Source organism: Leucopleurus acutus, assembly GCF_964270905.1.
Source record: "Leucopleurus acutus genome assembly, chromosome: 4".
NCBI classification, from domain to species: domain Eukaryota; kingdom Metazoa; phylum Chordata; class Mammalia; order Artiodactyla; family Delphinidae; genus Leucopleurus; species Leucopleurus acutus.
The window spans coordinates 130,763,300-130,790,249 of NC_139146.1; the positions used below are offsets into that span (position 1 = coordinate 130,763,300).

At 43.9% G+C, this 26,950-nt stretch overlaps 1 protein-coding gene across 1 annotated transcript in view; it reads right to left on the bottom strand.

Moving 5' to 3' along the window:
* ARHGAP10 (Rho GTPase activating protein 10) overlaps window positions 1-26,749 on the bottom strand; it is a 328,476-nt gene extending 301,727 nt beyond the window's left edge. The window contains exon 1 of the mRNA XM_082838763.1: window positions 26,516-26,749. Coding sequence (XP_082694889.1) covers window positions 26,516-26,669 — 154 coding nt within the window. The 5' untranslated portion in view covers window positions 26,670-26,749. The remainder of the gene's footprint in view (window positions 1-26,515) is intronic.
* Between the last annotated feature and the right edge of the window lie 201 nt (window positions 26,750-26,950).

A 26,950-nucleotide genomic window follows, 5' to 3' on the forward strand; every position in this document is an offset into this window, starting at 1 on the left:
CAAAAGATTCATATGGGTTTGTCTGACGTTATCTATCGTGAAAGGGACAGGACAGGGAACTTCCAGGGGAGAATTGGGGGAAATAAGAAAGTCTCAGAAGGAGCCCAGTCTGAAAGAAGAGATCCAACAAGTGAATGAGGATAGGGAGGGAAGAACAGTGTTCAAAACAAGAGGAAAAATGGGAGGAGTCCAAATGTGCAGAGACTGAAACCAGCAACACAGAACTTCTGGGGATCTCGGACAGAGCAAGGTCCTCGGGCCAACTATGGACTTGGGGGCAGACTTTATGTCGAAGGACTATCCCAAGCCTCACGTGAGCTGGATTCTATACCTGACCCTGCCAAGTATCAATAGAAACCTTGTAAATTCAGACAAGCTATTAAGCTCTCTAGATCTCCATACCATTGCCTGTAAAATTTCTCTGCTGATTAGAAGGGAACTGGGACCTGACAAAGTTGCTTCCTTGAGTTCTTCTGAAAATCAAAGGAGCTGAGCATGTAAACTAAGGCTTCTATACATGGTTGGCCTCTACAAATGTCAGATGGAGATTCTGCTATTATCTTCCCAAGCTGGAAAGGGGTGGCAGCTTGAATACAGGGAAGCAGCAAGGGACAGATGCAGGACCATGAGATTTGATGTCATTTAGAGCCGGGCTCCCAACACAACAGTCATTAGCCACGTGGGGCTCTTGGTCTCCGGAAATGTGGCTGGGCCCCATGAATATTTACCATTTTAGTATAAAATGCACATGGGCTTCCAAAGATTTGGTTTGACAAAAATGCACAAGACAATTTTTATACTGGTTACAATTTTTAGGTTGAAATGGTAATACTTTGGATATGCTGGATTAATGAAATCTGATTTGAATTAATTTCACCTGTTACTTTTTTTAATGAAGTGACTAACAAAATGTAAATTATATACGTGGCTTACATTACATCTTCAGCAGACAGCAATGAGCTACACTGATTCACAAATCCGCTCTGCCAGTTACCTACTTGAGGCAAATAATTCCACCTCTGAGCTTCAATTTCTATAGGAATAAAATAAAGATAGTATAAGGTACAGAGTTCTTAGCACAACTGGTAGCTGGAAGCATAACAAATTGATTATAATTCATTCATTCAGCAAATATCTGAATACTGACCAGGTACTGGACAGTTTAAGTAGGATAAAAACCCCTTCCTCTATAAAGCTCACATTCTGAGAAAAACAAACATTAGATACATAAAAACACACAGTAGGTGATAAGTGCTATGTGGCCAAGGGGGAAGAAGAATGGGGAAGCAATGCAAATGGAAAAACTGTGGTCAAAAAGGCCTCACTTGGAATAGCACTGGAGTGGGAAGCATGTTACACATTATCAGGGTGGTTAAGACTCTGCGCTTCCACTGTAGATTCGATCCCTGGTCAGGGAACTAAGACCCTACATGCCATGGGGCGCAGCAAAAAAAAATTTTTTTTTTAATTAGCCCAAGGGATGCAGGGCTTCTTTGGGGGGTGATGAAAATATTCTAAAATCGGCTGGGGTGATGGCTACACAAATCTGTGAACGTACAAAAACCCACTGAATTGTACATTTTAAATGGGTGAAGCATATGGTGTGTGCGAATTATGTCACAATAAAGCTGTTAAAAAATAAATACCGAAAGAAGTATTAATCACAGGTTTATTCATATGTAACTGCACCACATTCTGCATAGAGTGAGATGGAAAACAGCTCCCTCTGATAAAGAAATGACTGTAAAACACCAAGCAAGCTCTGGCACACGGACCAGGTTCATACTTGCACGGTGCCTGCCCCCAGCCAGCCCTCTCCTCCCCTCCCAGGCCCTGGTGAGGCGACAATCTTGGGCAAACCTGTTCTATATGATAGCTTACAACTGGCCAGGCAGGGAGGGGCAGCAGATCCAAGAGCAGCCAATCGAAAGGCTGGCCAAATAGGCGACATCACTAATTATTAGAGAAATGCAAATCAAAACGCCAATGAGGTATCACCTCACACTAGTCAGAAGGGCCACCATTAAAAAGTCTACAAACAACAAATGCTGGAGAGGGTGTGGAACAAAAGAGAACCCTCCTACACTGTTGGTGGGAATGTAAATTGGTGCAGCCACTATGGAGAACAGTACGGAGGTTCCTCAGAAAACTAAAAATGAATTACCGTATGATCCAGCAATCCCACTCCTGGGCATATACCTGGACAAAACTACAATTCAAAAAGATACATGCACCCCTATTTCAGAGCAGCACTGTTCACAAGAGTCAAGACATGGAAACAACCTAAATGTCCATCCACAGAGGAATGGATAAAGATGATGTGGTGTGTGTGTACATTTATATACACACACATACACAATGGAATACTACTCAGCCATAAAAAAGAACAAAATCATGCCATTTGCAGCAACATGGATGCAACTACAGATTATCATGCTAAGTGAAGTAAGTCAGAAAGAGAAAGACAAATACCACATGATATCACTTATATGTGGAATCTAAAATATGACACAAATGAACCTATCTACGAAACAGACTCACAGACACAGAAAACAAAAAATTGCCAAAGGGGAAGGGGTTGGGGGAGGAATGGAGTGGGAGGTTGGGGTTAGTAAATGCAAACTATTATATACAGAATGGATCAACAAGGTCCTACTGTATAGCACAGAGAACTATATCAATATCCTATGATAAACCATAATGGAAAAGAATATTTAAAAAAACAGGTGTGTTGGGGCTTCCCTGGTGGCGCAGTGGTTGAGAGTCTGCCTGCCGATGCAGGGGACACGGGTTCGTGCCCCGGTTCGGGAAGATCCCACATGTCACGGAGCGGCTGGGCCCGTGAGCCATGGCCGCTGAGCCTGCGCGTCCGGAGCCTGTGCTCCGCAACAGTAAAGGCCACAACAGTGAGAGGCCCGCGAACCGCAAAAAAAAAAAGTGTGTGTGTGTGTGTGTATATATATATATATATATATATATATAAAATGTATGTAAACTGAATCACTTTGCTGTACAGCAGAAATTAGCACGACATTGTAAATCAATTATATTTCAATAAAAAAATAATAAAATTTTTAAATAAAAGGCTGGCCAGTGACCTCCCAAGAGCCAGACAACTTCTCCCCCAAACAAGAACAATGGTAATTAGCTGGGCCAACCACATTCCCTTAGGAAGCTAACTTATGAACTCAGACTTGGAGTATAGGAACAGTGAGGCTGAGGGAACACTCAAAAGAAGCAGCCCATGAGTTAGCCAACATTTGGAGGAAGCAGAAACTGTGAATAAACAGAAGCTATCAGTGCTACAGGGATGGAAGCTGGTAAAGGGAAATCAAAATGATGAACACAGAGCAGCAGAGACTGGGAAGACCAGTTGGGGCACAAAGCCTTTGGCTCAAAACCAAACTGCCCTGTGCTCCCAGTGACTTTCTTGTTCTGGTTTCTAATTTTCTCCTAGCGTGCCAAACTGAAAATATTATCTTTGATTTAGATTTTTCAGTAAATCTAAGAAGCCAGTGAGTCCTGCTAACTTTCCTTTGGCCTCATTCATTCATCTCCCTTGGGCTCCCTCCCCAAAGGCACTGCCACCAACCTAGACCATGGCCCTTGTCCTCAAGGTGAGCAGAACAGGATTTCATGGGCTTCCCTGGCCCCAGGCTCTACCTGTTCCCACAGAGGAGTATCTGATCATTTTTTCTTAAGCAGCCTACCTCCTTATTTCCTGTTCCAAAACCACAACTCTCTGGTTTTGTTTTAGGGCAGAACTTATAGCCACATTCATCTTTCCTATAGGCCCTAATATTCTGCACTACATCCTAAATAACCCTGGGTATTCAAGCTATTCCCCTTTCCCAGACACCTCTATCCATCCCATCCACCCATCCCCAGTCAATTCTACCTTCTCCATGGAGCCCTTTTAACTACACCAGGTATCCATCAAGGTCCCTCTTCTTATCATCTGGTGAGAAAACATAGCACTTAATTTCCCAGATCCATTTCTTTCACGTGTTTTATATTTCTATAACTAGACTGTAAATCCTAATAAGACAACACATTATCCATTAGCATCTCTCTCTAGCTCACTAAGACCAATAACTACACAGCTCACATCAACAGTGCTCTGTGACGACCTGTTGATTAAGTGACGTTAAATGGAGAAACACCATGAAGATCCTCAGCACTAGAATTTGGACCTGCTTCTGGCAGATGCAGAAACTGTCTCCTTCAACAGCCATTCCAATCTTCTCTCCCTTTGCCTTCCTCTGCAACAAAGGCTGGACTACAAACAACTCCTTCCCAGACTTCCTTGCAGCGCGGGGAAACCACGTGAATGCTGCAGCCGATGATCTATGAGCGGGAGCTGATAGGAGATTCCTGGGAAAGCCTTTGATACAGACTTTCCCCCCTTTGCTCTTTTTCCTCTTTCTTGTCCCCTAGAAAGGGGGTGTCATGGCTAGGCCATCTTGCAAACCATGAGTAAAAGGCTACAAAACCTGTAGACTCCTCAGCCTTGAAAACCAGCCAGCAACCGCCAACTATTGACTTACTATGGGAGGGGGAAAAAAAAAAAAAATCAACCAACCGACACAGTCAACATCTGTCAACTGGCTTTTCTGTAACATGCAGCCAGTTGTTACTGACGCACTGCTCCTCAAGACATAACAGGATAAAGGGCCTATTGTATGGCACAGGGAACTATACTTGGTATCTTGTAATAACCTATAAGGGAAAGGTATCTGAAAAAAATAGATAGATATGTATGTTTAACTGGATCAGTTTGCTGTACACCTGAAACTAACACAATATTGTAAGTCAATTATACTTCAATGTAAAAAAAAAAGAAAATTTAAAATCTAGATTAAGCTAAAAAAAAACATAATATAAACCAAGGACAAAATACACAGCCAACAGCCACAGAGGCTGACTCACCACGTACTACATACACACCCACACACACACACCTACCTTCTTTAGTGATAGTCTAGCTTCTAAAGGAGACAGAGAAAAGTATCACCTGCACTATAATAAGGGTAAGAAAAGCCAAAGAGGCCAGTCTCTGTTTACTGTGTCTACAAGAGCAAAAAGAGAGCTAGCTACTCCCTACAATATTTTATCAGCAGCTTGCCAAAGAAAAGGTCAGTGATGTCACTGTTTTCAAAAAGAGCCCTCTCTCTTTTTGATAACACGGTACTGGGCTCCCTTCCTATGGCCGAGGTCCCTTCCCGTGTACAAAGCATCCAATGGATGGAATGCCTCACAGTTTTCTAGAAGAAATAAAATGAGAAGTGATGCCATGAACACAGAACGTCCAGACTGAGTTTATCATAGAGCTGGTTATGTAAGAAAAAAATTTTAATAAGGAAAAACATGACATTTTGTTCTTCTTAAGATAACAAGGACTTCTAATATCACAGCTCTGGTTTTGCATCAATAATACGATTCCTTGTATTTTATCGTTACTGCTTGGGAACGTTTTGGAGTTATTATTCTGAACAGATTTTAACATTCCTTCAGGGACCTCGTTCTATTAAATCTAATAAAAGAAGTACAACTTGACTGTGTAGCCACATCACTATTTTCACTTGTCTTTGTCCTGTTATTTTGCTTGATGTGAAACAAATGAAACATTAACACCCTTCTTTACTCATGTACAACAGAGAAAATTCACCTACGCTATTTATCTCTATACAGAGACAGACTAAACAGAAACTTATATACAACTTGCAGCATATTAAATATAAACAGTCATTAAGGAGTGACAATAGAAAGTCAGCCAAAAGAAATAAACTACTAACCACTCTTGAGCTTTTCTTTTCATGTGGAGGCAGTCTGGGACCCTGAACAGAATTTGAATGCTGTCCCAAATGTAGCCTAACTCCTCCCAGGCCTCTCTTCATGCTTTGAAAATTTTATCAACTCAACTCAGGCCAAAACAACCTTCTAACCAGACTCCAGCCACTTTCACCTCCCGAGAGGTCTGATTCTGACTGTGTTCATCAGATGTAAAGCATCCTGGCGGGCATCTGCGGAGGAGCCGAGATGGGAGATGGTAGTCCAAAGTTACAAAAGGCCCTTCCCGCCTTCCATCAGCAGCTCGGAGACAGGGCAGCCATCAGAGGCCCTGGATTCTCACAATCTCATCTGCTTCTCTACTGGTATCATCCAACCTCTGCACTTCAAGGGCTTCCAACATGCCAGGAGCCAGAAAGGAATCTACACAGCAAGTATGAATCCAAAACCTGAGAGCCAGGCACAGTCCTTGGCACTAGTTGGGGACCCAAATCAGACAACGCCCTCAAGGGGCTGAGCGTCTACTGAAATGCGGAACAGGAGCAAGGTGAGGGGCAGGACATTTTAGGAATGTTCAGGCTTTATTAGGACCAGTCGTAGCAGACGAATGGATGTCCCAACCACAAAACAATGTCACATCATCTCTATCCAACTCATTAATTTCTCTACTTCACCTTCAAAGGAGGTGTCAGGAGGACGCGCTCTTACTCATGGGAATGATTAAATGGTTGAGGGCTGAGGATTTGCTTCAAACGGCCTTATGAATCTCAGATTAAAAACAGCATGTATTTGTTTTTCTCTTTCTGACTTCACTGTTTGACAGACTCTAGGTCCATCCACCTCACTACAAATAACTCAGTTTCATTTCTTTTTATGGCTGAGTAATATTCCATCGTATATATGTGCCACATCTTCTTTATCCATTCATCTGTCGATGGACACTTAGGTTGCTTCCATGTCCTGGCTATTGTAAATAGTGCTGCAAATACTGTATGCTAACACATATACATGGAATCTAAAAAAAAAAAAAAAAAAATGGTTCTGATGAACCTAGGGGCAGGACAGGAATAAAGACGCAGACGTAGAGAATGGACTTGAGGACACGGGGAGGGGGAAGGGTAAGCTGGAACGAAGAGAGAGAGTGGCACTGACATATATACACTACCAAATGTAAAACAGATAGCTAGTGGGAAGCAGCCGCATAGCACAGGGAGATCAGCTCGGTGCTTTGTGACCACCTAGAGTGGTGGGATAGGGAGGGTGGGAGGGAGGCTCAAGAGGGAGGGGATATGGGGATATATGTATACGTATAGCTGATTCACTTTCTTATACAGCAGAAATTAACACACCATTGTAAAGCAATTACACTCCAACAAAGATGTTTTAAAAAACCAGCATATACTATTGGGGTAAGCTTAGTATGGAATCATAGCTTCCTTTGGGACTAAGTTAGTTTATGCACACCTATAAATCAGAGAACTGGGAACAGTACCACTTATCTCAATGGAAGGACACATAAGCATAATTCATATGTGCAAAATACTTGATAGTGAAAGTCAAGCCAGGAACTTTTATAAGGACTCCATTAGAGGGACCAGAATTGGCTTTATTCCAAGCCTCCTACTTTGAAGAACTTGCTGGCCTGTTGTAACTAACGATCTTCGACCTTGTATTTTCTCTCCTCCGGATCTAAATTTTTGATAAACATGAATATGATGTGAGCATCATGAAAACAGTTGGCTTCCAAAGGGGAAAAAAAAAAGTCACCCTTTACATAGGATTTCCTCATTACTTGTTCATTAATGCTGCAAACACACAGATAAGAAAAATGACTTCAATGTAGACTCAGCACTACCAAATGAGCTTCATGAAACCAACAGACGGGACAGAGCAGGTATCTAGGCGGACACGTGGGGCATGTTTCCTCAGCTGTAGAGTAGGAGGCCTGGGCATTCGTTCCCGCTCCACGGGAGTCAGCACTGCAGGACTTAAATTCCAGCTTTCTACATGGAAACTGAGGTTTACTAAATTCAAGATCAGACAGAATCTGAAATATTTTAAACCTAACTACAATGTCTTCATTAACACTGTCTCTCCCTTCGCCATATGACTTTGGGCAAAATTCTTAACCTTCTGGATAGCAAGTCGCTCATGGGTAAACCAGGAGAAAATTCATTTCACGGTAAATAGATTCAGAATATCATCAGCAGAAAGAATGAAAATACATCTAGAGAGAAAGGGAATGGCTATTTGCGAAGAAAATTAAACGGCAGTACGGTTTGGGGACATAAAATAAGCAGCAAATTTAAGCAAGGGTCCAAACCGACATTGACAGCAAAGCATCCGTTCCGCAAAACAAAGGAAAGTGTTTTCCTTTAAAGAGAGAAATCCTACAGGCCTTTGCCTATCAGTGACAAGACATGGAGGCTGAAGATGGCATAACAAGCTGTCAGCACCATTCAAACCCAATGAGCCCTTTGGATGGTTAACAATGACGTTACTCTTTAAATTCTGCTTTGGCTAAAAAGCAAGCAACGGCGCTCTTTTTCATTTTGTGCAATACAAGTAGAATCATACAGCCACTATTCCAGATCATCTGAAAATGACTTCCTTTCCTGTGACTTTTAATAGCTTAAAGGAAGTTTCTATCACCTGCATGGAAATTTTTTAAATTTCCTAAAGTACGCTCTACAGACATAACACCCTCCCCCATGGCTTTACACAAGATACTACCACAAACAAAGCTTGTGAAATACATACAGTATCAAGGGCAATAATATATGCTCTTCTAGAAAACTAAAGGCTTCAGAGAGTGTGAAACAGGCGGGGGCCACACAGCTTTCCAGGCAAGTGCCCTTTGGGCAAGTAACTTAACCGACCTAAACCCAGGTTCCTAAACTGCAAAATGGTGTGTCCTGTCAGAGTAATTACCAAATAGGACGGTTGTGAGAAGTCAATGCTAATTAATGTAAAGGTTTGTCCCCTTACATGGTTTAAAACAAAATAATAAAAATTTTTAAAACCCTATTAACTGCTACTTCTACGACAACCACTATTATTATCATGACTTCTAGGAAACTTAAACTTTGTGTTAGTACATCTCAGATAATGTTTACCAATAGCTAAACTTATAAGTAGATGATGAGGCAAATGAAAATAAAATCTAACACTTCTAATTTGAGATTGTAGTAATCTACTCATTGCTGTTTCAGACTGAAGATACTTTATATGCACCTTCATTTAACCAAATCCAAGACAGAAAAATGGATATTCACACACTGTTTACAATAGCCAAGACACAGAAGCAAGCTAAATGTCCATCAACAGAGGAATGGAAAAAGAAGATGTGGTATATGTATACAATGGAATACTACTCAGCCATAAAGAAAGAATGAAATAATGCCATTTGCAGCAACAAGGATGGATCCAGAGATCATCATGTAAGTGAATTAAGTCAGACAGAGAAAGATAATCATATATCACTTATATGTGGAATCTAAAAAAAGGATACAAATGAACTTATATACAAAATAGAAATAGACTCACAGACATCAAAAACAAACTTATGGTTACCAAAGCGGAAGGGGGTGGGATAAATTGGGAGTATGAGATTAACAGATACACACTACTATATATAAAATAGGTAGACAACAAGGATTTACTGTGTAGCACAGGGAACTATATTCAGTATCTTGTAATAACCAATAGTGGAAAAGAATCTGATATAACAATCACTTTGCTGTATACCTGAAACATTATAAGTCAACTATATTTCAATAATAAAAGGAAAAAAATTAAATGGATATTCACATACACAAAATAATAGGTTGAGAGATGACTTTACACTTTAAAGGAATCATCACTGATGCTTCTTAAATAATAAACATGGTTTAGTTACATCTAAAGTGTGATTAGATTACACACACACACACACACACACACACACACACACGTAAGCCCACAGAGCTGAATGTGCATTCCAAATTTTCTTCCTAATATAAACTCTGGGTTTGGGTTCACCATGCCACAATCTAGCAGGCTTCACTCCAAGGTGCCCTCCGAAGGTCAAATGCTCACTGATGCACCAGCTGCCACCATGGACCGACTCCCTCTCCACTCTTCTGCTGTGCTCTCGCTGCAGACATTAAACTGAGGAAGTGTGTTTACTCAAAGCTCTACTTTCAGCTTTAAAGCTTTTGGAAATGAAAGCTTCGAAGTCACAAAACGTGAAGGTCTTTACTAAAGTTGCCTCTTTGTTCTCTGGACAAAGAAGCACTTTTTAAAACCTTTTTGGTCCGATGACTGTCAAGATAAATCAGTCCTACAGACACCCTGTAGACACTGCCAAAAGGCACTGAACCATCGTATAGCAACAGCAACAAAAAAACTTAGCTGTGGTTAAGTGATACATCCGGTTTCTGGACATAGGACTGCTCATTACCAGGTTAATTTGCAAGCCTTTTAGACAATATCAATTAAGACCTAGCAGTCAATTCTAAAAGATTTCAGAGCTCACATCATAAGTATTTAATTTAACCATCTCAATTCCCCTACAGTATGAATGAAAAGAAAACAGTCCAAACAGGTCACTTACCTACTTTTGAATCCTTGCTTTTGATACTATCCAGCATACACAATAAAAAAGAGACAAGGAAAGCATTTCCAGGGACTATCATACAATTTCAGAAGAAAATAAACTTATTTGGACAACTCTTCTAGGTGCTTATAGGATTTCTCAATTGATTTCAAACTTAAAGTCAAGCCAGGAATACAGAAAATTAGAAATTTTTAAAATCTGCTCTCATTTCTGTTCAAATATTTTGTTTGTTTAAAAGGAAAAAGAACGTAAAATTACTCAATCCACTCTGCCAGATGAATTACACTCACAAGGATCAGTTTTTCTTAACAATATTTCTCCAAAATTAAACAGGAACACTGTGTCAGAAATCTAAATTAAGCCATAAATCACTATTTAGTTTTTAAAACATTTTCTTGAACTCTAACAAGTTAAGATGTTATAAACGTTAACTACTTGCAGCTTTTTCCACAATGATCACAAGCGTCTGAGCTACTCCATAGCTCAGAGGTTAAATACGGTACGGCACAGACACTAAGCACTGCAGTGAATCAACAACCTCGATGTTGGATCCAGACGAGCTGCGCAGACCAGAGTCTCCCCTTCCACCCTCTCACCTCTCCCCTCCTTCTCTATTTTGGTTAAAATGAATCAACCGAACAACAGGAAAAAAGAGAAGGCTTCCTTATCTTGACTCGCTAATCTCAGAGAGTCCTTTGCCACACGTGGCCCCTAGGCCCGGACAAAAACAGGTCTAGTAAAGCTGCTTTCCGAAATCCGTGTTCCCAACAAGGACCTACTGTATAGCACAGGGAACTATACTCAGTATTTTGTAATAACCTATAAGGGAAAAGAATCGAAAGAAACAAATACAACATTGTAAAGCAACTGTACTCCAATAAAAAGAAAAAAATGAAAAAAGATATATATGTATAACTGAAACCCTTTGCTGTACACCTGAAAAAAACACAACATTGTAAAACTACAATAAAGACAAATAATAACTAATTTTTTTAAAAAAGAACTTAGAGGAAGCTTCAAAAAAATGCACCTTCTCTTGCACGCTAGACAGCTTTATTCTATGTTCTGCACATCCCTTGTTGGGACCCTTGGCGTTCCGGTGAGGCAGACATCACTTGTCACCTGCTTCTCCCCCGTGGTAGGCATGCAATTCGGGCTGGCCAAGGCATCCCATCTGCCACACTCAGTGATGGGTCCAGGCTGAACAAGTGACCCAGGACTGATGGGCCTTCAGAGAGGGCAGCCACCTGTTCCTGTTCACCCAGGACAAGACCAGTTTATTCCTGTGGTCCCAGCGTAATTTTACCCCCCAAAGTATTCTGATGTAAACTATGTGGTGTTTCTATGTCTAAGGCAGGGTTTCTCAGCCTTAGTGCAATTAGCTCTGAGCTAGATCGTTCTTGGGAGGTTGCGGGGTGGGGGGTGGGGTGCGGTGTCTGGTCCTGTGCACCGTAGGGTGTTCAGCCACATGGCAACGTTGGCCTCTACCCACTAGATGCCAGCAGCACCTCCCAATTATGACAACCAAAAGTGTCTCCAGGACATCACAAAACCATCTGATTGAGAACAACTGCTCTAAGGAAAAGGAGTCACTGTTCTCTGGAATCCCCAGAGCAATGAGAAAGACGTAAGTAAACTTAAGCTATCGCCACTGTGGAAGAGTGCCCATCGGGGTCAAGCCAATTGCAGGAAACGCTAGCGATGCAGAAAGACAGACCTGATAACATCGCTTGAACCCTTGGATGCCAGTGTATCCAAAGAAACGCCACTCCCAAGACTTCACTCATGCAAGCCAGAAAGTCTCTTTTTTGCTTCAACTAGTTTTAGTTGGGTTTCTCTCACTTGCAACTGAAGGCAATGCATGAGGATATGCAGGATGTCTTATGCCAAAATCTGAACTGTCAAAAAAAAAAAAAAAAAAAAAACAGAATTAATCTGAACCCTGTCCTATTGCTTTCCACAAGAACAGGCCACCAACTCTAGCTGTAGCGACACAGGCTATGAACTCCTCTGCTAAGTCCTAGAATCTCTCTCCCAGTGAAGAACTTGAAAGTCTGCCTGCTTCCCGTCCTTGAAGGTGCCGGGTGCTCACAGCCAGTGCATCCGGAGCCAGAGGGAAGAGGACGGCCATGAATTGTTTCTTAAAACTAGCTGGAACCTAACTAAGTAGTTAGCTAGAAAAGAGGAAGAAAAGATATGTTTAGTGCAGGGGTCCCCAACCCTTGGACCATGGACCAGTACCGGTCTGTGTCCTGTTAGGAACCGGGCCACACAGCAAGAAGTGAGCAGTTGGCAAGCGAGTGAAGCTTCATCTGTATTTACAGCCGCTCCCCATCGCTCGCATTATCGCCTGAGCTCCGCCTCCTGTCGGCATTATGGTGAGTTGTATAATTATTTCATTATATATTACAATACAATAATAGAAAGAAAGTGCACAATAAGTGTAATGTGCTTCAGTCATCCCAAAACCATCCCCGCCCCTGTCGTGGAAAAACTGTCTTCCACGAAACCGGTCCCTGGTGCCAAAAAGGCTGGGGACCTCTGGTTTAGATCTCTGATAATGGCTACGCCTTTAACTCTTACAGGTTCTCTTCTGAACCTGAAGTCCTGGAATCTCTTCTCCGATGTTGCCAAGAGAAACTGCTTCTTTACAAACATCCAAAGAGAACCAGCACAATTCCACTGAGAGCAAACTGAAACATCAGCAGGGTCCCTCAGTGAAAAAGAAAAAAAGCCATCTTCATTGAGTATTTTTTTTAAAAAACCAAGATTAAAGATTGTTTGAATAAAGCATTCGACCTGCAGTGCCAGCAGAACAAATTCTGAAATAGACGCACGTCTTGGTGTCTTGAGGACTGCTTTTTGTTTTTTTGGTTTGTTTTTTTTTTTTTACGGGGGGGCATGCCATGCAGCATGTGGGATCCTACTTCCCCGACCAGGGATCGAACCTGCGCCCCCTGCAGTGGAAGCGTGGAGTCTTAACCGCTGGACCACCACGGAAGTCCCAAGTCTGTTTTTCCAGACATTTTATTCCTACTTTTTCTCCCCACTCACCTCTCACCACTTCTTCTCTTTCAACAACTATATTCCATCCCACCCGATTCAAACAGACAAAACTTTTACAAGTCATGTATTACTTATTAAGTGGAAAAAGAATGTGGTAAGGGAGAAATTAAAACAGAATTCATTACTGAAAACCACCTTGCTATCTACCTCACAGACGAAATAAATCCATCGGTTCCTCATTTCCTCAATGTCCTGACACAAAGCTACAAGTGGACCCGGGTGTGCACCCATCCTTTCCACCCCTTCTGTTACTGAAGTAGATGTGTCTTGCCCCCCTCCACCTGGAATCTGAATCCCACCTTCTATGCTATTCATAAGCCCTGTGTATGCTAGAATATTCCCTGAATCTTCCACCTCTTCCTCTCTGTTGGACACTTAAATCAGCCTGTTCAAATCTCACCAATTAGCCAACAGCTTGGGAGAAATGCCTGCACCACAGGCTCATGTATTTTCCAGGTACCCTCTTCTCCACCCTGTGCCATCAGCCTCCCATCCCTGCCGTGCCACAAACTCATCTCCCACTCATTACCCATGACACTGTCTTTTTGTTGTTGTTTTGTTTTAATTTTTATTGGCATACAGTTGACTTACAATGTTGTGTTAGTTTCTGCTGTACAGCAAAGTGAATCAGTTATACATATACATATATCCACTCTTTCTTTTTCTTCTTTTCCCATATAGGCCATTACAGAGTATTGAGTAGAGTTCCCTGTGCTATACAGTAGGTCCTTATTAGTAACCTATTTTATATACAGGAGTGCCAATGACACTGTCTTGCTAACGCAGTGTCATCTGGACTCCTGGGACCTGACTTCTCTGTAGCATGACCTTGTCTGCTCCCTCCTACTTTGTGAAACAGTCTTTCTCCTTAACTTGTGAAACCCTCTCCGGGCTTTCCCACCCCCTCCCTCCCTCCCTCCCTCTCAATGGCTACCGCTGTCAAATCTCTTTATCAACCTCTTCTTCTACCCATCCCTTAAAAGTTCTGTTCTCCAAGATCTGCCCTGAGCCACCCTGCCTCTTCCTCTACATTTTCTCTCCAGCTGGTTTGCTACCCAGCTGCCTGGTGTCATTTCCTATCTCTATGCTGTGTCTCCAGAATCTTCAGCTCTGTTCCCTGTTCTGCAGTACACACTCGTAAAAGAAACAAACTCCACCCGTAAAAGAAACAAACTGCCGAACACATCCACTGGGTAGCCCAGAAGCACCTCTGCCTCCACACAGGCCAAACCAAAAACACATCTTCACTCCCATGAAACCCGTTCCTCTGGCTGGACTACCTCAGCGCCCAGCGCTCTCCGCCCAGGCCAGGAACCCAGGAATCGTCTTGGACACCTCCTTCCTCGGCCCCTACACCCAAGCACCCACCAAAGCCTGCAGCCTCTGAATCCTGACTCCTGGAGAATCTGCCTTTTCCACCCAAGTCTGTGGCCTGGGTGAGTGAGGACCCACCCTCCAGGCCTGCTGTCCTCAAATCCATTCTCCCAACCGCAGTCTGGGAAGCCTTTCTCAAATGTGACTCACATGATGCCAACCCCCTGCTCAAAATGTCGCCATGGCTTCCCACTGTGCTTTGAATAAATTCTGAAGTCCCTGACCCTGAGGTGGGCCTCACCAGGACTTCCCAACACTGCGCCTGCTCGCTCTGGAGCCCCCTCTTCCCGCCCAGACCCATCTGTGCAGCTCCTGCAACCACACATTTTGGCTCTGGTCTCCACAGCCTCCCGCGTGCATTTCACTGTGCTCGGATCATCTTTACCCTCAGCGCGGAGAGCTCCTAGCCTTCCTTCTGGTCTCAGATTTTTTTTTTTTTGGCCATGCCGCGCGGTACGCAGGATCTTAGCTCCCTGATCAGGGATCGCATTCGCGACCCCTGCACTGGAAACCCGGAGTCTTAACCACTGGACCGCCAGGGAAGTCCCATAGAAGTTACCAATTTCTTGAAGTTGTCCTTGACCCCCTCAACTAATTAGTCCTGTTAACTACGGCCATAGCATCCCATTCTCCATTCTCACTCAGGGGTGTGAATGACAGTGCTTAATTAATCTGTCTCTCCCCATTAGAACTCTAACTTCTGCACGGAGATATAAATAGTAAACAGATTTTTACAAATTTTTTTCCAAGACTTAACAAACACATATAGGGCTCACTATGGATCAGGCTGTTTTTTTAAGTGCTTTACAAATAACTAATTTAATCTTAGCAACATTCAGGGAGATAAAATTACTATCCACATTTCACAGACAAGGAAATTAAGGCACAAAGAAGTTAAGAAAGTTGCCCAAGGTCACACAGGAAGTAGATGTAACTTCAAAGACCATGATCTTTAATATTTTGGCTATGCTGCCTTTGACCTGCATTTCACAAAAGAAAAACAAAACTATCCGTCACAGTGACAGAAGTACTATCTACCAGATTCTCAAATACAAGTAACAACACGTCAACGACGCTCTGCTCCCTTGTACTTTTTTTGGCTTTGTTTCCAAAACTTTCAAGCAAAGATCTTCAGTAATATGCTGGATTTCTACAGACGGTTTCTCCTGTTTAATAAATGAGAGGCCTACACCATCCCTGCACTTCAAAATACGGTTCGCTTCAAAGAGGCAAGAACACGTTCACAGATTACTTCAACTGTCACTACGGGTAAAGCCACAGCTGTACTCAAATTCAACCAAAGGAAGCCAGGACAGTGCTCTTCCAACAACGATGATGGTGGTGGTGATAATGATGATAATTACAGCACCTACCATGGGCCAGGGAGAGTTCTAAGATCTTCTAGTAAGTAACATGAGGATTAAATACCACTACCCCTTGAGACAGAGTTCTTAGTATCTCCATTTTACTAACAAAGAAACAGCAAATTAGCCACTGACGGTTTCAGTAACTTGCCCAAGGTCACCTAATAAGTGAAGCAGCTAACTTTATAGTCAGAGATTTAAAAAAAAAAAAAAAAAATTTTTTAAGAGAGTCTTAAATATATCCAGCATTCAGACCAGAGGTGACATCTCCCAGCCAAACTGATTTTTCCTCCAACCACACACCTCATCATGACTCACTACCAGACGATGATGGGACCTCGGGACCCAAGGGCAGACAGTGCCTGCGGTGAACCGGGCAACGAAGAAGAACCCATACTCCCCGTTGAAATATCTAGTGGCATAGGATTAACAGCTTCCTCAGGAAACACAGGGAGGAAATTCTGGTCTGACCAGGGAGGCAGACCTAGCATCCAGCAGTGGTCCCAGCAGATCTTGGGCCTTAGAGAGATGCCTGCCCTTCGAATGTAAAGTGTCAGGGGTTTTTCAGTGTGCCTGCTTGTTTGTTTAAAGAGAAGGGTGTCAAGGCTTTCTCATTACAAAAGCATCCCCTTGGCAAGTCTATAAATTATGTTCCTACATTAGGGTAATTCAATCAACAGGCTGTTTGCATAGAAGCCTATCACAAAATACCAACCAATCCCTGCCTAAAAGTCATGCTCATCTGACCTATCTAGACTGACGGCTTCCAGAGTGCTTCACTAGCACTGTGTCTATGAAGATATCATTTTCTTCTCTATATGCTAACACTGGAAATCTCATTTCAATGAGGCAAAAAGGCCCTTGAAGATTTTTTGTGACTCAGACCACTTATTTCTTCCAATCCTGAAAGTTAAACTTGTTTGCTCTGATTACCCATGCCAAGCTGATAACGTTAAATATCAAACAGAACTTTTATTAAATGTCTTTAAAATGTATGGATTCGTTATCTATAGATTGTTGTCAAAGCTAGTGTTTTAAAGTTTATAAAATTAATTATAAGGCTTTGATATTGAATAAATTCTCTAAGTATATTGTTTCACAATCCAAAAATGCATGGAAATAAGGTACATCATAAAACATCTTAAGTTCTTTATATAACATCTACATACCATCAATTAACCAAGTCTTTTCAAATGCCACTTGTAGGAAAAAGAGGTTGAACTCAATGAAATTGAGCTACATGTGTCCACATGGATAAATCTCACAAGTATCTTGAGGGAAGAAAAGAAACTGCAGAAAAACAAATAGTATATGAATCCATTAAAGTCTAAAACCATGCAAAACATACTATCTATTATTCAGGAATGTGTACAGATGTATTAAAATGTTTGGGAATAATATACACCAGATTTGAGACAGTTGCACCTCTTGGGGAAAAGAACAGGTTCTCTATTAGAAAGGGTGCCATTGGGAAGAGGCAGACAGGAAGCTTTTATTTCTAAGCTGAGAGGCAAATACAGAGATGATTATGAGATTCTTTGTATTGGTTTATAGTTCTAAAACAACTCAAATTTTCTATAGAGGAAAAAGCCTAATACGAAATTACGAAAACAAAATTAAAATTTACTCTTCTAAAGGGTGGGATGAGGGATGGAGAGTAAGAGAGACACTAAGAGAGGGGGAGAGATGAAGATTAAGAGACAGGAAAAGAGGGGACTTCCCTGGCGGTCCAGCAGTTAAGACTCCATGCTTCCACTGCAGGGGGCATGGGTTTGATCTGTGGTTGGGGAACTAAAAAAGAAAAAAAAAGAGAGAGACAGGGAGAGAGACTGAAGGAAGGAAATCATACTTTTTTGAGTGGACGTCTTCATCTAGTAATTCATCCTAAATCAACCCAATCTCTGAATATCTACACTTACTGCACAAATTAATAATCAGTTTTATTTACAGTAACCATCCCAGGTGGCCTTAAATTTTAAATCATGGTCCTTGGGCTGAGCTAACAAGAATAGTCTCCTAACCAGACTGTGAAATGTACACACTTGCCAGATAACCAGGATTTATCGTAATAACTTCCCCTAACAGAAGAACGCACTTACATCTCTTTACAGGGACAGCTTAGTGTTGTGGTTAAGGGTTTTGCAGTCAGACACATGTGGGTTTTCGTTCCAGCTCCACCACTGACAAACTGTGTGACTGGAACAAGCTGCTAACCTCTCTAAATTCAGTTTCCAAATCTGTAACATGGGGTAAATAACAACATACCTCAATAAGGAAGTCTTCACATTAAATAATAGAATTTACCACGAAGTAAAGCAAACTGTAAATGCTTAGTAAAAGTTAGCTGGGACTTTCTTGGTGGCGCAGTGGTTAAGAATCCACCTGCCAATGCAGGGGACACAGGTTCGAGCCCTGGTCCGGGAAGATCCCACATGCCACAGAGCAACTAAGCCCCGTGAGCCACAACTACTGAGCCCGCGCGCCTAGAGTCCGTGCTCCGCAATAAGAGAAGCCACCACAATGAGAAGCCCGCCCACCGCAACGAAGAGTAGCCCCCACTCTCCACAACTAGAGAAAGCCTGAGCACAGCAACGAAGAACCAACACAGCCAAAAGTAAATAAATAATTTATTTAAAATAAAAATAAATAAAAGTTAGCTATTATTAAAATCATTAACATACACATTTTAAATAACATTTTTCGATTGTAGTTTGTGATTGCCTATTTGTCTCTGAAATGTAATTCCATTAAAAGTAACCTAGGGCTTCCCTGGTGGCGCGGTAGTTGAGAGTCCGCCTGCCAGTGCAGGGGACACTGGTTTGATCCCTGGTCCAGGAAGATCCCACATGCCGCAGAGCAACTAAGCCCGTGCACCACAACTACTGAGCCTGCACTCTAGAGCCTGCGAGCCACAACTACTGAGCCCACGTGCCACAACTACTTAGCCTGCGCACCACAACTATTGAAGCCCGCACACCTAGAGCCCACAACAAGAGAAGCCACCGCAGTGAGAAGCCCGTGCACCACAACAAAGAGTAGCCCCCGCTTGCTGCAACTAAAGAAAGCTCCCGTGCAGCAACGAAGACCCAATGCAGCCAAAACAAATAAAATTTTAAAATAAAATAAAATACTGATCTGTGCCACGAAGGAAATATGTTTTTAAAAAGTAACCTAGTAAAACATCCAAGACACCCTTAATCAGAATTATTATCTACAAATTTCTAAACACTCTCCTACAAATCCTGAAGGAAAGCCAACCTGACTAAATGAGTTTTCTCTAAACAAGATGTAGAATCAAAGGCAATGCAAGACCATACTGAATCCCATAAAGCAATGTGTTCATAGCTACGTTTCTAACATCAAACTTTTAAAAAGTGAGAAAAGACACCAGATGCTACTAACTATGGTCAGATGTAAACACTTGACCTATTCACTGCCACATACAGTTAGCAATCACCTTAAGCATGACACGGTAACCTAGCTGACTACCCAATATTTTTACCTCCTTCATAATTCTTGCCTCCCCAATAAACACAAAATCATAACATGATAAATAGCTATTGGAGTCAGAATTCAAAACAGCTTCTTTGGGAATCTGTCCAGGAGACTCTGAGTATCGTTTTGCAGAAAATAGGAGGATTACGTAACAACTCTTTTGGGCGGTCTCTGGCTGCCTTGTGTTTCTCCTGGTAGATTTCCCACAGCAAATACAAGCACTGTCCAGTAGGTTGTTAGGGTCTCCTGCAAGTTAAACACTAAAGTGAATACCTTCTAAAGGCATCATTGCAATTTTAAGTATCTGCAGGTTCCAGCCTCTGACGATGTCATCCCAGTTCCTTGGTCAGAGCTCTCCCCGCCTTCTTTGGCTTTCTTAGCAATCCCCTGAATGAGAGGCCTGTTCAAGTCTCAGCTGCAGACGGCTGGGCTAGATTTCCAACATTCTTAGTGACACCTTCCACATCATCTTCAGATCTTTGTGACTCAGAAACAAATCCTGGGACGTATTTTCCCAAGATACCACTTAGCTTTGATTCATCCACTTACCTGCCAGATTTTCCAGCATACTGAGCTACATTTAAACTTTCGAAGCCTTACCAGACTTTGACCACTTTGTCTTTCTTCTTGGTCACTGGTCACGATGATTTGGACAAATACATTCTTAGGGGTAATGAGCGCTAAAAAGTTAGACGCTAGCCACTGGGCCAGAGCAACCCTCTTTCAGGCAAGAAAAGGGCCTGCATAATAAAACATATACCTGCAATTTAGAACATCATGATTGCTCACGTTTGAGGGCATATTTGAAATGCTTTACACGTATGAACTCATTCAACCCAACTGGCAACCCTACAGGGCAGAAAGTATCATTATCTCCATTTTCTGTTGGACAACACAGATACAGAAAAGCTAAGCAACGTGACTGAGGTTTCCAGCGTGAATGAAAGGCAGCACCTTAGCATGCTCTTAATCTTCTCTGCTACACTGTCTCATCAGCCACGTTAAACGTTAACACACAAAAATGCCCTCCTCCTGGGCCTTCTCCCTCTTCCAGAAGTCCACAATGCTTCTGGTCCCCCCGCCTCAAAAACAGAGTGAAGAGAAGGTGGTCAAAGGAACCCCAGTAGATGGGAGGGCAGGGAAAAGGCAATGTGGCAGGAAAACTCACAACAGCAGATGACTCACAGACCCAGCAAACGTTCCATACAGACAGGGTCGGCTGGTGGAGGGCCCTCAATTGGAACTACTCTAAATGGAGACAAGGACCACCTGCAGAGAGTAAAGCAATGAAAGCTTTTAGAGCCCTTCTGGGTCCACAGCCCAGTTCCAGCCAGATAGGAAATCTTTTCACAGCAAATCTACATTAGCTTTAGAGACCAGCCCATTAGTAAGACCCCAAGTGAGAGTTGAAGACTTACCCCCAAGTGATGCCCTGAAATGTAGGGGGTCCACAGTAATTTCTTTGGGGCAAAGAATATAGATGAGTCTTCTTGTCCATCTGGGGTAAAATTATATTTGTAATTTAAATATCATTTCACTTCCATGCCTCTCTAACTTCCACTTAACCGAAGCATCAGCCCAAAATTTACAATTATATCTCTCCATCAAAATTAGGGTGTTGGAAATTCCCTGGAAGTCCAGTGGTTAGGACTCTGCGCTTTCACTGCCGAGGACCCGGGTTCAATCCCTGGTGGGGGAACTAAGACCCCACAAGCCACGTGGTGCAGTCAAAAAAACCCCACAAAATTAGGGTGTAAAGTAGCAGAAAACCCAACTCAAACTGGCTTATGTCATTTAACAAGCTATGCAGAGGTAGGCTTCAGGCACAGAACCATCTGTGGCTTCCATGACCACATCAAAAACCCAGATTCAGTTACCTCTCTGCTCCAATGGTCCTTACCTTGAGCTCCACTCACCATCCCAAGATGGCAGGAGCAGCTCCAGGCAACACAACCAGACATCACAGAAGAGTCTAGAACCCTTTTTACAAGTCTCCTCTCACACAAAAGAAAACCTTTCCCAAAGTCTCCAGCAGACTTCCTATCATGTCTCACTGGTCAGAACTGAGATACATCCTCATTTATCCAATTACCAGCCCAGAAAATAGGTTTACCCTGCTGAGTTGTTAGAGTTCAGTGTTTCTCAATCCCAACTGCATGGTTTTTACAGCTCCCCAGGTGATTCTAACAGTCAGCCATGCTCAGGACTGAGAACGACTGAGTCAGACTAATCAGAATTATACCTAATCACCTTTCTATGAGTCACGTGGGAAAGAGTGTAGACACCTGAACAAAATTTGGATTGTCAGAAAAAAATATTAGCTGGGCAAACAATAAAGCCTACACAACCGCTTCACACTTGTGTTTTAAAAACACTTTGGGGGCTTCCCTGGTGGCGCAGTGGTTGAGAGTCCGCCTGCCGATGCAGGGGACACAGGTTCGTGACCCGGTCTGGGAAGATCCAACATGCCGCGGAGCGGCTGGGCCCGTGAGCCATGGCCGCTGAGCCTGTGCGTCTGGAGCCTGTGCTCCGCAACAGGAGAGGCCACAACAGTGAGAGGCCCGCGTACCACAAAAAAATATAAAAATAAAAACACTTTGGCACATGTGGTTCAATCCTCAAGGCTATATGCAACAGTCCCATTTCACAGATAAGGAGACCAAGGCTGAAGTTTACAAAGTGAAATTCTTTTAAGTCTTCCGAATCTCCCTATGTTTCCATGCAAGAGCAACCTGGGAAATTTCTCCAAAAGGAATTACCACGTGAACCATGTTTCTGGAACAATAAATACAAAGACAGCAAAAGGGAACTTTTATGTTGTCCTGAGAAAAACAAGGCAAAAATCATTAAACATCAAGGCCTAAAGAAGTACCAAGACTTGAAAGACTCAAGTTCTGGTCCTGGCCACCACTAACATCCTTCTCCTTCTCTAGAACAGAACATATTCCTTCAAGAATGCCTAATTGGGGCTTCCCGGGTGGCGCAATGGTTAAGAATCTGCCTGCCAATGCAGGGGACACGGGTTCGAGCCCTGGTCCGGGAAGATCCCACATGCCGCAGAGCAACTAAGCCACAACTACTGAGCCGCCAGCTCTAGAGCCCACGGGCCACAACTACTGAAGCTCATGCGCCTAGAGCCCGTGCTCTGCAACAAAAGACGCCACCGCAATGAAGCCCAAGCACTGCAATGAAGAGTAGCCCCCACTCTCTGCAACTAGAGAAAGCCCACGCGCAGCAACGAAGACTCAACGCAGCCAAAAATTTAAATAAATTAAATAAATTAAAAAAGAAAAAGAACACCTAACTGTAAAATTTATGAGAAAAGTATATATAGCTTATTGCTGTTTCTGGTAAACAGACTATGCATTTCTACGAATCATAAGCATCTGCAACTACATAGACATCCTACGAAAGGCTCACAAAAGTTTAAACTGTATTGAAAGAAGACACTGATTATTCTAGGAAAGGAGTGAAAAAAGAAAAAGGGCTAATAAAACCATTTAAACAAAGACTCCACTGAACTGAGTGAATGATCTCCAAATCCACCACATAAATCAGTGGTCCCAGACTCTGCGCTCCGCAGCCCCTCCCCAGCCCCACTGCTATCTCCAAAAATCACCTGACACACAGACAGATACCATACACAGCCTCTAAACCATCTCCTTCCCATTATGTCAGTGATTCTCCACAGGATAAAGCCCACATTCCAAGCCCACTTTTATGGCTTCCACAATCTGAAACTGACCTTTCCATGAATCTCATTCTACTCCCCCAAATGAAATCATCACCATTCCAGCCAAACTGGTCTTCTCATCCTCTTCAGACACGGTGGCGGGAGGGCCCGCTGGTTTCTTCTCAGCTGTTTCCAATCTGACAGGGTTCTACAAGGTTCTATCCCTTCCTTAAAACACCAATGAGTCCCCAAACTTCCACTCTAACCTACAACATACTCTTGTTTCTGTCAAAGTTAGAAACCTTGCCACTGAATCTTCTGAATCTTTTAATATGTGTGTCTGTGTATCCTTCACTTCTTCAAGAACTTAGCACAATGCATGCAGCAGTTCAAACATGTTCCTAGATTGAACTGAATTCAACTATAGGACAATAACCTCAAGGACAAGGGCCTCTAACTTCTTTCCTCTTTGTGTCTCAAGCCCAATATTTAACAAACTGTAGATGCTAAATATTTGCTGATCGCTACATAATTGAACTCAGCAATAAACTTTCAGGTCCCACAGAAGTCACCTCCAACTTCTTTAAATATCTGCGGATTAGTCAAAGCATCAAGACATTCTACATGGAAGTAACAATATGGTCGTCAGTTGTGTATTTAGAAATGTAGCAGGGATGTTTTCATAATTTTCAGAGATTACGCATTCCCCAACGACTAAGAAATTTTAAAAAAAACTAAAGCATCAAGACATCAAAGTTATATAAATCCAACATGTATTTAGTGCATGGAGGAGGCATCTTACAGGGCAATTAAAAGCAGAAATCACTTAAACACGCAATTCTGAAAATGCGCAAAACGCCGTTTTTGCAAAACAAAGTGCAAAACATCTGAAAATATAATCAGTCTGACCTAGCTGATTGTTCCTTTCTGTAGCTCCCCCTTGGTCTCAGGTCCTGCCTCGACCTCTTGAGCTTTTCTCAGATGTTATAGAAAAGCTCAACTGGTTAGGCCAACGACTGACCTAGACTGCAATTTCAAATGACCTAATCACGCCATTTCCAAACACTGCAGAATCTTACTGATGCCTCTGAGAAGTAGGACAAGAAAAACTGAACACAAAAATGACCTGCCCAATTGTCCTGTAGCCAGGCTCTAACAGTGAAGGCTAATTACACCCAGGTGTCCTGACTTACGTCCAGGGCTCTTAGTCTTGATAGGAGCTGGACGTCAACTTTACGTACGGGGCAAAGCTGGGCAAAGGCCAGGTCCCCCTAACTTGCCACAAGCGTGTGAGCTAAAGCTGTATCTCTATCCTCCTCTGGAAAAGAATTTAAGGTAATTACACACAACGAGAAAAGGTATTTTCTTTGAGCATAAATTATGTTTCCTATGGTAAAGGACAAGAATCAAAAGGAGTAAGGAGCCAATTCGTAAACTCAAGAAAGTCTACATTCTGGAGGGGAAGGCTGACAGCTGGCCCCCCAGATGCACTAGCTGCTGCTGGAACACCGGGCATGTGTCCTGTTGGCAGAAGAGCGAATATGCAGTCACATAAATAGCTTTCTACCAGTGGCCAAACTGGCTTTGCCATCTACCTCTCTCCACACCAAAGCCTCCCTCCTCATGCCCCATGTCCCAGAGGGAGCTGCTACAGCCAGTAAGAGAGAAAGGGCACTCCCCTACCCAGTGACGCTAGTTAAGACCAAACTACAGAGGGAGATGTTCACTACACACACATACCCACACGCATGTGCATGCACGTTCGCGCGCGTGCGCGCGCGCACACACACACACACACAGGCACCGCATACCCTTCTCTCCTCCTCCTTTCTCCACTCCTACATATTTACAGCCCCTCCCCACCTCCATCCCAACACACATACCCAATGCCAAGGCATTGGAGAGCCACCAACCAAATATGCCCACCAATCACATGTCCCAAACAAAGTGATTCCCAGTCCTCGTTTTGCAACACCAAAGAGGTCACAGAGGCAAAAGAAACCACGGACAACATCCAGAGAAGTCGTGGGACGTGCTTCCAAAATTACAGAGCTGGCTCACTGAATTCTACCCATGAAGACGTATTTCTTTCAACTCATTCATTCAACAAATAGGCACTGGGCTGGGTACCTGAAACAGTCTGCTCAGTATGTTTTCATCTTCCTTAATGCAAAAGCGAGGGAGGGATGACACGGGGCATTTTTCCCAGTCTGCTATACGGGTAGGTCTTTTTAATTGGGAAAAGGGAGCACTCACAGGCTTCCTCAGAACCGGCTATGGGTTACAGGTGTGGTCAGGCTGCGCAGCTCCTCACTCAAGCTAATGTCTCCCCATTTCCAGCCAACTCAGTGTTTCAACACGAATTTCAGGCCCCCTCCCTCCTAGAAAGACTCTTCAGATAATCAACTAATTAATTGTGTTCTCCTGTGTGGCCACTTCCGAGTTAAAAGATGGAGGAAGAGAGGGGAGGAAAGCATTAAGCTTGACCGGGGTGAAATTCCCTCTTTGCAGGCAGTGCTCGCTCGGGCCGGAGGGCAGGCTGTCTGCACAGCCTCACAAGCCCCAATCTTTGAACCGTCCTCGGCGCAGGAGGAGAGAAGGAATGTGCGGAAGGCAGCACAACGCCAGGTGGACTTTCGGGTTGAGCACAGTAAGGCACCCGGGACGAGACTGTCGCAGGCGATCCGAAAATGACACGGAGAGCGTACGGCTTAAGGGCCTTCTGAACAATTCAACACCCAGCAGGTTTTCAAAGAATTCCCAGTCTCGTGATCTCTCAAAAGAACTTGACAAGACCCGTGAAACTTATGTGTCTGTTTCGGGAGAGACACTGATAAGCTCTAGGGGGTAAAAGAACCTGCCCCGGGGGGGGTCCAGCGGGGAACACAAGGAGCCGGGTCGGAGCAGCGGGGCTGGCGGGCGGCGCGCTCGCACGCAGGGCTCCCGGCTCCGGCCGCCGCGCAGGGCAGGGACGGGAAAGGGGACTCGCCCCTGGCTGCTCAGGGAGCCGCGGAGGAACGACCCCGGGGCCTCCGGGTCCCGGATCAATCTCCAGATCCTCCCGCTGCCGGCCCCGGGCACCGGACGGTCGGTCTCCCTCCGGGAGAGGCTCCTCCCGGCCTCGCCACGCCGCAGCCCGCCCGCGCCCCCACCTACTTTTGGTCGCCGCGATGAGGTTCTTGCCGTCCTTGATGAGCTCTTTGATGAACTTGTTGGTCCTCTCCAGCTCCGCTTCGTGGGCGCGGATCCTCTCCCGGAACCACGGGCTATCGAGGTAGCAGTCGCTGAACTCCAGGGGCTGCAGCCCCATGACGGCGGCGGTCCGCGAGCACAGCGCGAGCCGGGCTTCGGTACCAGGTGCGGGGCCCCGCGCGCAGGAAGCGCCGGAGAAGCTAGCAGTCCCAGGCGCGCGGCGAGAGCAGCGCAGACATGCCCTGCGGAGGTGAGCCCGGCCGCGCTGAGCAGCGCCGCCGAGGCGAGCGAGAATGCGGCGCTCAGATCCCGGCGGAGCTCCGATCCCGGCAGCCCCCGCCCAAACTCGGGCGCCGCGGCCCCGCCCCGCCCGGCCCCCGCGCCGCACGCCCTCCCGGA